This window comes from Eschscholzia californica, unplaced genomic scaffold (genome assembly GCF_041429995.1).
Source record: "Eschscholzia californica isolate CP2 unplaced genomic scaffold, dmEscCali1.0.p SCAF_2, whole genome shotgun sequence".
Taxonomy (NCBI): Eukaryota; Viridiplantae; Streptophyta; class Magnoliopsida; order Ranunculales; family Papaveraceae; genus Eschscholzia; species Eschscholzia californica.
Genome location: NW_028238309.1, coordinates 61529168 through 61541512, shown reverse-complemented (window position 1 = coordinate 61541512; position 12345 = coordinate 61529168). Strand labels below are relative to the sequence as shown.

Below are 12345 nucleotides of genomic sequence, written 5' to 3'. Positions count from 1 at the left end.
TAAAAAGAATATGAATAGTGAAACGGAAAAGTACATTCTAAGAAAACAAAGTTATATTCTGACATCTGACTGAAAATCCACAAATGCTATGTGTTTTCAACACTCTACAGATGAGTTACCAGTTTTTCATTAGAATGGGCACTAGAATAGATATTAGGATATATTCACATAAGAAGGCAAGGAACTAGATTATATTCTAACGGATATTACAGCTCTTTAGATGTTGAATCTTACTTGTGGTTGATGATAGATGGCCAAAAGAGAAGGCTTCATAGATTGCTCAGAGAGAGAGCTGCCCCATGTCTTTCTTGTTTTTGCATGACTTTCCATCCCCTGAACTTTTCACCTCTTGCTCATCTTTTGAGTTTGCTCTATAACTTGAGCTTGCCTCCTCAGTATCTGACGAGCCTGGTCTTTCGGTTAGAAACTGTTCCCAAAAGACATCATTAACTCGACCGTGAGATGGTCCAGGCTCATGATTATTAACTGGGGTTTCCTGTGATAATGATATGTTTGGATCATCATGCTGAAACTTTCCGTTGGTTGGAGTAACCCTAAGTTCAGCTTCTTTGTCGCTGCCGCTATATCTCACTTCTGTAGAAGTAACAATTTCTTGACCTAATTGGGTATATCTAGCTGGATAATGACTGTTATTGTTTTGCAAGGAAGATGATGAGGCAAGTGTTAGATTTAAATGGCAGGACATAAGGTCATCAGCTTTCTCGATAGAAGTAAAATCATCTCCTCTCAGTTGTTTTGACAATGTATCATCATCCTTTCTTAAAGTCAACTTGACACCCATATCTAAAGGCTCTAATAATTCAGTTTCAGAAGAAAGACCTTCCATCTTTTTACTCGCATAATTTGAATCGCCCTCAGATGTTCGTTTCTGTGGACTTCTTCCATCTTCAGTGGAGCTCTGTGTACTGAAGGAAACCATATTGCAGTCCGATATAGCCGGTGACAGCTCAAGATTCAACCTATTAGAGAAATCTTGGTTGAAAAATTGTCCAGAATCCGGCTTAGTATTATTACTATTATTATCTACAAAACTAATTTCTGCAACTTCCTGCACATTATCAGATCCGGGTAACCGTCTTTTCTTGTAAAGGAACGATAAATCCAGATCGGAACTAGCCAGTTTAATGAGTTGATCCATAAAAGTAGAGTTCTCAGCTGCCTTTACCAAGAAAGTCCTCATCCTTGATTGCCTTTGCTCCATTTCTTGTATTTTGTTTGTTAACTCCTCCAACTGAAGCCTTGCTCTGGATTTCTCCTGCTCAGATTTCAAAAGTTTGGCCTGAAGAGCAGCTTTTTCTTGTGTATGCCTCTCAATTTCTTCTTCGAATGCCGCTCTCTCTTTATCACCTAATGACCCCTGATTCTGGGTGTGGCTATGGACAGGTTTCCTCCTGTAAATGTTCTTAAGTAGATGCTTTTGATCCTTTACAAAATCCTCATTAGCAAACTCCCATCTCTCTGGATCAACCTTCCGAAATCCCTAATTGCGTAACACCATAAGATTTGTCAGTTCCTTTCCAGATCAAAATATTTCCACCCATAAAATATAACTACTAATGCCGCAAAAACTAGCAAAACTAAAATAGGTTCAAAGGGTTACTCTCCCAAGTTACCCTTTCCACTTGCATCTTTTGACAGTAAGTCCAAATGGTTAACAATCTTAAGCCTGGGGCAAGAGTGTCAAATTGAAAGGGTTAGCTATTAAATTTCAATGCCCCAAGTACTTATCTAGTCATAGTACTTCACAACGTACTTAAGCATCCACAATTAAGTATCTCTTCAATCTACGTGAAAAGTCAGGATTTTCCATATTACGTTCATTTAACTACTTACATTTCAACCTAATATTGAGAATGATCATACGAACCGTTAGAATACCATATTTAAAGGTCATGCTAAATTCATCCCACGTGGGTTCAACGGTAGCCTAAATGATACGTGAGAAGAATCTAGGAATTCACAAGGAAAGAGCGAAAGAGTCAAAAGGACAACAAAAGAGTTCATATCTTATTGTCGTTTAGCAGATCTTTTTTCCGTTACTTAAGATTGTCATTCTCATTCGATTTGGGAGAACACATGCACGTTTTCCTTCTCACTCATGCTGAGCAATTAAGAGTATGGGTAGGTATCGAAATTATACACAAACAAAGACACTCACAGGCACACAAATATTTGATCCATACTAGCTTAGCTATCATAAATTCTTGGTTCTGCCTCCGATTAGCATCCCTAATCTAAAAAGCCCCAATTTGAGTAAGCAATCAAGTAAGACAACATAATTAGAAATCAATATCATATCAAATGTACACTAATAACTAACTAAATTACTACAGAGAGACATCAAAGGTAACTAAATTACTCCTTGAAACAACAAAATTGCAGATTAAAAACCCTAATTAAGAAGAAATCAAACCCTAATTCTTGTATTTAGAATGAAATCAATAAACTATAAAGGAAATTTTTTGCTTACATAGGTATTGAGCTGGCGAATAAAGCTGGAAAAATTATTGTGTTTGAAGTAAGCAGGTAAGAGAAGACGAGAAAATTCAGGTGAATTCCAAACAATAAAGCTTTTATTATTTGAACTCCATGAAACAATATAATCTGTCGATGAATCATCTATCATTTCATAAGTTTTTAGAAGAAACGGAGCTGGTCCTCCTCCTCCTCCTCCACCTCCGCCGCCGCCAGCAGCAGCACCACCAGAACCATCCATTTTGAGATTTTCACTCTGTAATAACAAAATCCTAGTTTAGATTTTTCTACAAATGGGTATCTTACTTAGAAAACCCTAAAAAAGATGCGTGTTTTTAGAAAAGAAGATACCAGAGAAATAGAGAGAGAGAGAGAGAGAGAGAGAGAGAGAAGAGTCAAATTGGAGAAGGCATCTTGAACGCGATTCCGCCTCTCTTTCTCTCTCTAGAAAAAATGGTTCGGAGGGAGGGAGGAAAGTCAGAGGAGGAAGGTTGAACAAGGGGGGGGGGGGGCCAATGAGTGGTGGTTGAGATAAAATCAACGAGTGACAGTTGCTCTCATGCCAACTCCTTATTTTTTGCTATAATGCGCCATATGTGCTTTCCTTATTGAGTACTACCAAATAGTGTTGCTCATCCGACCCGGACTGAATAGTGTCGGGCCGGCCCAGCAATGGCCTAAACCACACTCCAAATGACAACTCTGTCTGTCGCACAAGACTCTAAATTTTGGGGGGTAAATGAGAGCCCAATCCATTTTTGGCCAAAAATGTGAAGCAGGTCCAAATGTCAGAAAACAGTACTATTTCCTAGTTTTATTTTTTTTCCTCTCCTTCTTGCCCTTGGACGGGATATTTTCCAGTTTTCTGACACTCTGACGCGAGACAGCGAATTAATTAGTTTCCCGTACATGACGTCACAACAGAAAGACATTCAGATTTTTCGAAATTTCAAAAATGGCGCCATTTTTTACGAAATTTCGGCAATTTCTTTTTTATCCCGCCCATTGTATTCTGTTTCAATTCCTTCTTTGTTCCTATTTATACATCCAAAAATCTTCTTCATCATTCTTATTTTGCTTCACATTTTATCTTCTCCATCTTTTTTAATCTCTAAAAACATCAAAGTTTTCAGTTCTTTCTCTCTCTAAAAGTTTTATGTTCTTATTTATCTCCTCCATCTCTTTCAATCGATTTATTTATTTCTTCATCACTTTCAATCTCTAAAAACATCAAAGTTTTCAGTTCTTTCTCTCTTTAAGTTTTATCTTCTTCATCTCTTTCAATCGATTTATTTATTTCTTCATCTGTATTTTTTTTTTAATTTATTTTGTTTCCAGATCTTTCCAGATTTATACATCCAAGATCTTCTTCATCATTCTTATTTTGTTTCACATTTTGGAAATATTTGGTTTAAAGTTGACCAGTACATCCAAGATCTTCTTCATCATTCTTATTTTGTTTCACGTTTTGGAAAGATTTGTTTCACATTCTTATTTTGTTTCACATTTTGGAAAGATTTGGTTACAAGAAAAAGATTTTGGTTTAAAGTTGACCAGTACACAGAACAATTCCCGGTACACAAGAAAATTTCCACTACAAAAATGTCTAGTACAGAACCAAATTTCCAGTAAACAAAACAATTTCCAGTACACAAGAAAATTCCCTAGTATAAAAATGTCTAGTACATAACCAGATTCCCAGTAAACTGAACAATTTCCGGTACATAAGGCAATTTCCAGAAAACAAGAAAATTTCCCAGTACAAAAATGTCTAGTACATAACCAAATTCCGAGTACACAGAACAATACCTGGTACACAAGACAATTTCCATAAAACAAGAAAATTTTCCAGTACAAAAATGTCTAGTACATAACCAAATTTCCAGTAAACAAAACAATTTCCAGTAAACAAAACAATTTTCAGTACACAAGAAAATTTCCTAGTATAAAAATGTCTATTACATAACCAGATTCCCAGTAAACTGAACAATTTCCGGTACACTAGACAATTTCTAGAAAACAAGAAAATTTCCCAGTACAAAAATGTCTAGTGCATAACCAAATTCCGAGTACACAGAATATATGAAAACAAATCAATGAAAAACTATCAAAAATGAGGAAAATTTAATTTTAAAGAGATAAGAAATAAATCTGGAAAAAAGAAGGAAATTTGTTGAGATTGGAGAGAGAAATATGTGTGGGAGAAAATAAAAAAAGAAATAAATCTGAAAAAAAAAAACGAAAATGGCAAGTTGGTAACTTTGTAATGGCAATTATGTAATTTTGTGGGAAAGTATAAAGTTTGATGTCAGTGCGTCAGACTATTTTTCAAAAAACTTCGTGTTTTCCGGAAATTTTTCGGGGGCAATGTTGTAAATATGTGGGGAGTACTGTCTGACAGCCTGGTGTGTCAGCTAGTTTTTCAGAAATTTTCGCTTTTCTGGGAAACTTTTTTATGGCAATTTCGTAAATTTCGAAAAGAATAAGGACTTTCCGGACATTTCATCTCTTGGTCTGACGCATTGGACCTGCTTTACAATTTTGTCCGAGTTTGGGTTGGGCTCTTATTTTGGGCTCAATTTTGGATCTTTCATCCATTCCCTCAAAAAAAAAAAAAGATAACAAATATGTTACAAACTTACCAAAAAATTATGGAAATATAAATTACATACTTACCAAAAAAAATTATGAGATATAATCTACATTCCTTAATCCCTTAGAATTTTATGAAAAAAGAATATCTTATGGAATAAATTGTATTACTTAATCCTGATTAGGAACAACAACAAATGAAACAAGTAGGAGACTAGGCCAGACTGGCTTGCCGGGCTTAGATTGAAGTGCGGACTGGGCCTGCGATAAAACTCTGGTTGGGCCAGACCGGCCGGTAAGCATTACTACTATCAAATAAGTGTCAAAGGAGTATTTAAAATGAGGAGTTTTAAAAGTGCCCCTCTAAGTATTACAAGCGCCCCCTCTACAGACAAATTTGAAGGTAATTTTGTGGAAGAAGGTGACTTTAACACTTACGAGGACCACCTTTAAAATTTCCCTGTAAAATTGGTTGGCTCCGTGAGGAAACAAGAAAAAATTTCAGAGTACGCAATTTTCAAGAGAAATTGTTGATTTTGTCAAACTTTCTGGGGTATAAAATTTTTAAGGAAGTTTTAAGTTTAGTCAAATTTTCAGAAACAACAAGACTTCTTCCTCATCTCCGACCGCACATCTCTCGTTACCACCTCCGACCATCACCACCGTTTCTATCTTCCATGTCTCTCCTCATCCTTCTCTCTCTCATACTCCCTCTTTAGTTATTCTAAACCAAACCGGAATTCTGACATAAGGCCCCCTTTAGCTTGAACAAATAGAAAAAAAAAGGGAAAGAAAAAGAGAAAAACGATGGTGGTGACATGTGGTGTTAGCAGTAGATAAAAGAGAACGGATAAAGGTTACAAGAAATGGTTGTTTACCCCAACTGTGACACTCATTATCAGATTGGAGAAGGAATGTTTGTGGGATTACTGGAAACAAAAAAGAAAAGAGTTAATTCCTATTTGGCCCCCTATTTTCATGTAAATGGCGTAAATACCCTTCCTAATTTTAAAATAAAATATTAAAAAACATAATTATTTCCACCTCACCTCTCTCTCTCTCTCTCCACCTCATCCCTCTTTCTCTCCACCTCACCTCTCTCTCTCCACCTCACTCTGTCTTCTCCGATGAAGGTCGCCGGCCGGAAATTTTTCCGGTTCAATAGATTCCGGCGAAAGGTAACCCCTTCGCCGAAATATTTGGAGAGAAAGACAGGTGAGAGTTTTTCTTTTTGAAGGTCGCTGACTGGAAAATTTTCCGGCCGGCGACCTTCATCGGAGAAGACAGAGTGAGGTGGAGAGAGAGGTTAGGTGGAGAGAGAGAAAGAGGTAAGTGGAGAGAGAGAGAGAGAGATGAGGTGGAGAGAGAGGTGAGGTGGAAATAATTATGTTTTTTAATATTTTATTTTGAAATTAGGAAGGATATTTACGTCTATTTACATGAGAATAGGGGGCTAAATTTGAATTTATGAAAAATAGGGGGCCAAAAAGAAAGCTGGTCACAAAGTAGGACCAAATAGGAATTAACTCAAAAGAAAAAAAAAACCTAAAAGAATTTCACTCCAACTTAAATTTTGTGGAAGAATGGTGGTGGTCTGAGGTGGTGATGGGAGGAGAGAAATAAGAAGAACTGAATTTTATTTATAAGGATTGGCGGGTCGAGAAGGAGTGTTAGGTGTGGCTGGCCTTTTGTTATTGATAACTAGATTTACCAATCCAACCTTCACGAATTAGTTAAGAAATTTCTTACGGGGCCAAACCATATTTTTCTAATGTGGAATTAACCCTTCTTTCTCTTCTCTTTCATTTTCTTTAAGTTCTCCCATTATATAAATCTTGAGAAGTTTTAACAGCGCCCCATCTATTATATTAAAACAGCTCAGTCAGTTATCCAGGGGATAAGTCTGACCGTCCATTCTTTATGTAGATTTTACATCTGACGATCGAAAACATCTCAAAATTTATCCATTTTAAATGTTTGAGTAATTAGATACCCTATTCTAGGCTAAATTAGTCATTTACCCAACAAATCCTCCTACTTTTTCTCTCTTCTTCCCGAGTCAATATCGTGTCTCTCTCTCCCTCTACACGACTATTACTTCCACTTTCTCTCAACAGTTTTGGCAACTCCTTAAATTCAGTTTTGCTTTTTATCCATCCACCTCCATCTAAATCTGATTCAATATCCATCAACGCCTCCATCCAAATTTGCTCTCTCTAGCTCCATCCACATCTGATTTCAGTTACTAATTTCTATATTGTAGGAAGCCAGTTCTGTGATATGTTTCTTCTCCGTCTCTCTCTGTTATCTACCTTTCTGAAACTAAATTTTCTATTTTGATATTGTGGAAAGGCAGTTCTGTGACATACTTCTTCTTCTCCCATCTCTTTCTATTATCTACAGGTCTGAAACTCAATTTTCTTTGAGATCATAACCCAAAGTAAGTAGCAAAGTTTTTTTTTATCCTCTCAGAAACAACTAAGTTGTTTGAAAATCATAAACTGGAATCTAAAGAAAATTAATCAGAAGTTGTTCTAAACTAACAACTTGGATACTTACTTTTTTGTGTGGGTTGTTATTGCAGGGAGGTATTTGAAGAAATGCTTGAAGTTTTGTGGAATTTTGCTCAGAAAGTGTTTGAAGAAATGCTTCACTAAGTGTGAGTAATTAGATACCCTACTTCAACTTGGTCTCTATCTTCTTTTCCTGTTTTGAGTTTCATTGTCATTTTTGGACACTTAGTCTGTTTATCAAAATTTCTGATTATTTTTTTTCTTCAATTATATCTCTTATCCCATTGGTTTTAATTAGGAAATCCCTGTTTAACACTTAGTCAGTTCTCTTCAAAAGCCTCTTCAAAGTCTATGTTAAACATCTTCGCTGATTTAATGTTTGGTGATTTAATGTGTAACATCTTTGCTCTCCCTAAAATTAGTTTATCAACACACTTCTTTGACTGTAAATTCTCAACATCTTTGGTGATTTAATGTTAAACAGGGAAGACGTTGTTCGCGGTTTTGCTAGGAACGTAGCAGTGAATTTTTTTTGATGTTATCCCGAGGGAGCAAAAGGGACAAAATCACACGATTTTGCTAGGAACTTAGAATCTATGTTTCTTCTGTGTCTTCTAATTTTCCCTCAATATAATGGACATTGAATGTTAATTTAAATCTTTTTGCATTGAAATTCATTTTCCATCCATTGTATTTCAATTGTCTTCTTTTTGTTTGTAGATAGTATTTTCTCTTATCTTCTGTCTCCCTCCTCCTTATCAAGCTTTTTATTGATGTGTAGGTATCATTCTAATTAGATGTAGAAGTGTGTTGATAAATTTGATTCTTTTTACTTCAACGTACGTTTTAGTTATCACAAAACAGTAATGAATATGGTTTTCTTTATTTCTTAGGAAAAGCTTTGTTTTGTTCAGTTTTGGATTATCACAAATCTGTCAAGTAGCGGTATAAACTGTGAAAATGAGTTGAAGTTGGTTATTGTCATATGTTAATATTGTGGTTGTTAGTGTTATCTCTTTGGCTAATGCTAGGTGTTTAAAGAAATCAGTAATTGACTGACTTGGTTAATGTTATTTTGATTATTTTAGTTCAACTTTTGTGTTATTTGATGGTTATTTAATGGTCTTTTGAATTGCAGGCAGGTATTTTTTTGTGGTCTACTTCCTCTTCTTCCCTATTCCTTCCACTTTCATCTTTTGATTTAGAGTAAAATTCTTCTTCTCCTGTTAACTTTTCTTCTTCTTCTCCGCCTCATTTGATTTGATTTTGATGGTCTTTTGAATGGCAGGAAAGTATTAGTAGAAATACTTGAAGTTTTGGGGTCTACTTCTTCTCCTGTTCCTTCCATTTTAAATCAAGTTGGTCTTCTTCAATGCTGTCTAAAGTAGTGAAAATTTTCCAAATAGTGTGTAAATGATGTAATAGCATGTGATGGTAATGGACAGAGTCCAAAGGTATCCAAATAGTTGGGATCTGTTGAAAGATCTCTGCTTTCAGGTTTGTAAGGTTTATCTTATGATTTTGAGGCGTTCGATTGAGTTTTTTTTTTTTTTCTGTTTCTTTTGTATTAGTGGTTAGTTGAAATCTGCTTAAAAATCTTTGCTTTCATGTTTGTAAAGTCTAATGGTGAAATATTTTGTGTAAATTATGTGTATTCTTGATATCATGTTTATATTTTGGCCGAGAAGTCTAAATATCTATGTAGTTTTAATCACTGGTACGCGTAACAATGATACATTTTCGATTATGGGCCACTTAAATACTACTATACCATGGACTGTTTCAACAAATGCGTGAACTCTTGCCTTTTTGGTGGTTTTTGAAACATAAACTTCATCATTTAGACCATTTACGAGGATTGTTTTAGTTGAATTTTGCTACTGTGTCCATAGAGTTGAAGTTTTGAGGTGACATTTTTTTTGTGGTTGGTAGGTATAACTTTAGTTCTCCCTTTGTTGTGGTTGGTAGGTAAAACTTTTATTCTTTTTACGGTTAAATACTTGAAAACTACATTTCCACCGTGAAATACATGAAAACTAGGTTCCCACCGCGCCCTACGGGCGCGGTAGATCCCTTTTGGCTAACGCCGTTGTGGTTGATTACGTTTCCATTTTACGAGTAAAGTGCTTTCGAGCATTCTCCGACTTTGCGTGTATCGTGGGATCTATGATCACGCCGTTGACATCACATTGGGTCGAGCTTGCCCAAGAATTGCATCCACAATGATGCCATTTTCACACAATGTGGGGTCACGCGAGTACCTGTCATCCGAAATCATGTACTGATTTCGAATGAAATCACGTACTGATTTCGGATGACAGGTAAACGCATGACACCAAAAGGTGTGAAAATGGCATCACTGTGCATGCACTTCTTGGGTAAGCTCGACCCAATGTGATGTCAACGGCGTGATCATAGATCCCACGATACACGCAAAGTCGGAGAATGCTCGAAAGCACTTTACTCGTAAAATGGAAACGTAATCAACCACAACGGCGTTAGCCAAAAGGGATCTAGTGGGAACCTAGTTATTGGTAAAGACGTCTCCTTCACTCACAAATTTTCTCTCAAATTATGTTTTGAAGGAGGTGCATATAACACTCACAGGAGACTTCTTTAAAAGTTTCTTAATTTTCATCTTTACTCTATTTTCTCTACATCATAATCTTGTTTCTCTCTTTGTTTTATCCGAATTATTTTCTCTTTCTTTTACATTGAGAACCTCCGTCATGGGAAGAAGAAGGTAATAGTTCGGAGGATAAAACATAGCAACGATGAAGAGAGATGTGCCAAAATTTTGTCTTTTTTTTTATCGATTGATTATGTTTCAGAACTAGCTTGATTGGTCTACGTCCACTAGGTACAACTACACCCGGGCCAACTGAGATATAAAACTCTATACGAAAATCCATCAAGGTGCAGTGCCAAAAGCGGCCAAAAATTGACTCCACTTATTAGTTATTTTAAGCATTTGCATCCAATTAACTCCCTAATTATAGTGGGCATGCCACTAAGACAACTTTTAAATTGATGTGGTTGGCAAGTAAATGAAGTTTCTTTTTTTCATAAATAGTCATATAAAACCAATCTCTTATTAGCAATAAATAAAATATATTATTATATCTTTATATTCAATTCATATATTATATATTAGGTAGCTATTGTTCAAAATTGAATATTAGCAATAAAATATATTATTACATATTTGTATCCAATTCATATATTATATATTAGGTAGCTATTATTCACAATTGGAAAGGTCATGATCTGTTGTAACAATTGCTCAATTATCTCCTAAATTAGTGTTGTAAATTAGTTTAAATACCCATTGAGGTTAATGAGAACATTGCCTTTCAATCAATTAGTTTTGTATCTTCATATCTCTAACCTCAGCCAATATACTTTATAATTTGTAGCTTTTGAGTATATATATATATTATCACATACTTATATTTACATTTGGGACATATACATAATACATTTATGACTTGGAAGCTAACCATTTTGTGGTAACGACTAACACGATGTTGTTTTTCTTTTTCGGGTTTGGTGGTGGCAAGTTCTTCATTACACAATAAACACTTCATTTTCGAATTCTGGATCCGCCACACACATTATCAGTTGGAATTTCTCATAACATATATTGGAATCATTACCCCATTGATATTCTAACAATAGGATTTGTACATGAATTTTGTACTACCCAAGCAATCAAAGTTACAATTTTTATATAGAAAAAATAAAGTGAATACAAAGTGGGTTTGCCACTAAAACAACTTGATAAAATATTGAAGCTAGGCAAGAAATTGAGGTTCTATTTATAAGCGAATGTTTGAAAGAAAGGCAGACAGACAGACAGACAGACAGAGAGAGAGAGAGAGAGAGAGAGATTTAATAGATGGATTTGAAGAGATGGAAATTGAGCAAAAGTATCTTATTCTTCCTATTTCTTGTCCATCTAGTTGTATGGATTGGACATGAAACCCATGCAAAAGTACAAATGATTAGTGTTGAAAATGAAAAATCATGCAAGATTAATGGAAGCATAGGAGAATGCATGGAAGAGAGAGAAGAAGAGATATTGATGGAGTCAGAGATAAGTAGAAGGTTCATGGCTGAGCAAAGGGAATTCATATCAAAGAAAGTATTTTTGGCTGATGCTGCTACCTGTAGTAATGGAAATCATAAGGGTTATAACAATTGCCTTGGTAAACCTTCTAATCCTCCTTGCCCCGGAACTTACAAGCAGTGTCACAAGTCATAAATCTAGTCGTACTCGTCAATGTTTTCCAGCCATGTATCACCACTGTCGTCTTTTGTATATATTAAATAAAATAATGTATAATTGTATTATCTCTTCATGATATATCAATGTCTTGTAATGATTGTCGTAGTCAATTAAAAAAAATGAAAAGTGAATATAATGTATAGTAATTTTTTATGATTTTACAATTTCATATTTAGGAAGCTAGGAGGTAAAAGTATATCATTCTCATTCTGACGATACTTAAAAAAAAAAAAGATACATTTTTGTCGTCGAAATATTAGCGGTTTTCTCATTATAAGCTTCAAGAGACCATGCTTTTTGGGACAAAATTTGTAAAAAAAAAAAAAAAATGCTTTCAATGAGAGTTGAACTCATGACCTCCCGCTTACTAAACGGGTGCTCTAACCAACTGAGCTATGAAAGCTTTGATGCTGATTAAATTATATTTTACTTTTAAATAAGGTTGAAACAAGGGGA

At 35.2% G+C, this 12345-nt stretch overlaps 1 protein-coding gene, 1 long non-coding RNA gene and 1 other non-coding gene across 4 annotated transcripts; 1 reads left to right on the top strand and 2 right to left on the bottom strand.

Moving 5' to 3' along the window:
- On the bottom strand, window positions 1-3090 carry AT-HSFA5 (winged-helix DNA-binding transcription factor family protein). 2 transcript variants are annotated; one of them, XM_086661902.1, is made up of 3 exons: window positions 2848-3090; window positions 2492-2752; window positions 1-1501 (listed from the first exon to the last, which is right to left on the bottom strand). In XM_086661902.1, the coding sequence occupies exons 2-3, from the start codon at window positions 2735-2737 to the stop codon at window positions 281-283; spliced, it is 1467 nt and encodes a 488-aa protein (XP_086518028.1). In that variant the 5' UTR covers window positions 2738-2752; window positions 2848-3090; the 3' UTR covers window positions 1-280. The 2 variants fall into 2 exon arrangements, with proteins under 2 accessions (XP_086518028.1, XP_086518029.1); XM_086661903.1 differs by having other exon boundaries at window positions 2492-2858.
- Window positions 3091-7387: 4297 nt separating this feature from the next.
- On the top strand, window positions 7388-8300 carry LOC147559941 (uncharacterized). The gene is made up of 3 exons (XR_015234686.1): window positions 7388-7528; window positions 7673-7747; window positions 8086-8300. It is a non-coding gene; the product is annotated as an uncharacterized LOC147559941 (long non-coding RNA).
- A 3918-nt stretch (window positions 8301-12218) lies between these two features.
- TRNAT-AGU (transfer RNA threonine (anticodon AGU)) lies at window positions 12219-12292 on the bottom strand. Its single transcript has one exon. It is a non-coding gene; the product is annotated as a tRNA-Thr (tRNA).
- Between the last annotated feature and the right edge of the window lie 53 nt (window positions 12293-12345).

Bases quoted from the DNA above. Each gene is read 5' to 3' on its own strand.
- AT-HSFA5 (XM_086661902.1), bottom strand. From the start codon at position 2,737: ATGGATGGTTCTGGTGGTGCTGCTGCTGGCGGCGGCGGAGGTGGAGGA. The intron at 1,502-2,491 runs GTAAGCAAAAAA...TTACGCAATTAG, and splicing joins TTCGCCAGCTCAATACCTAT to GGATTTCGGAAGGTTGATCC.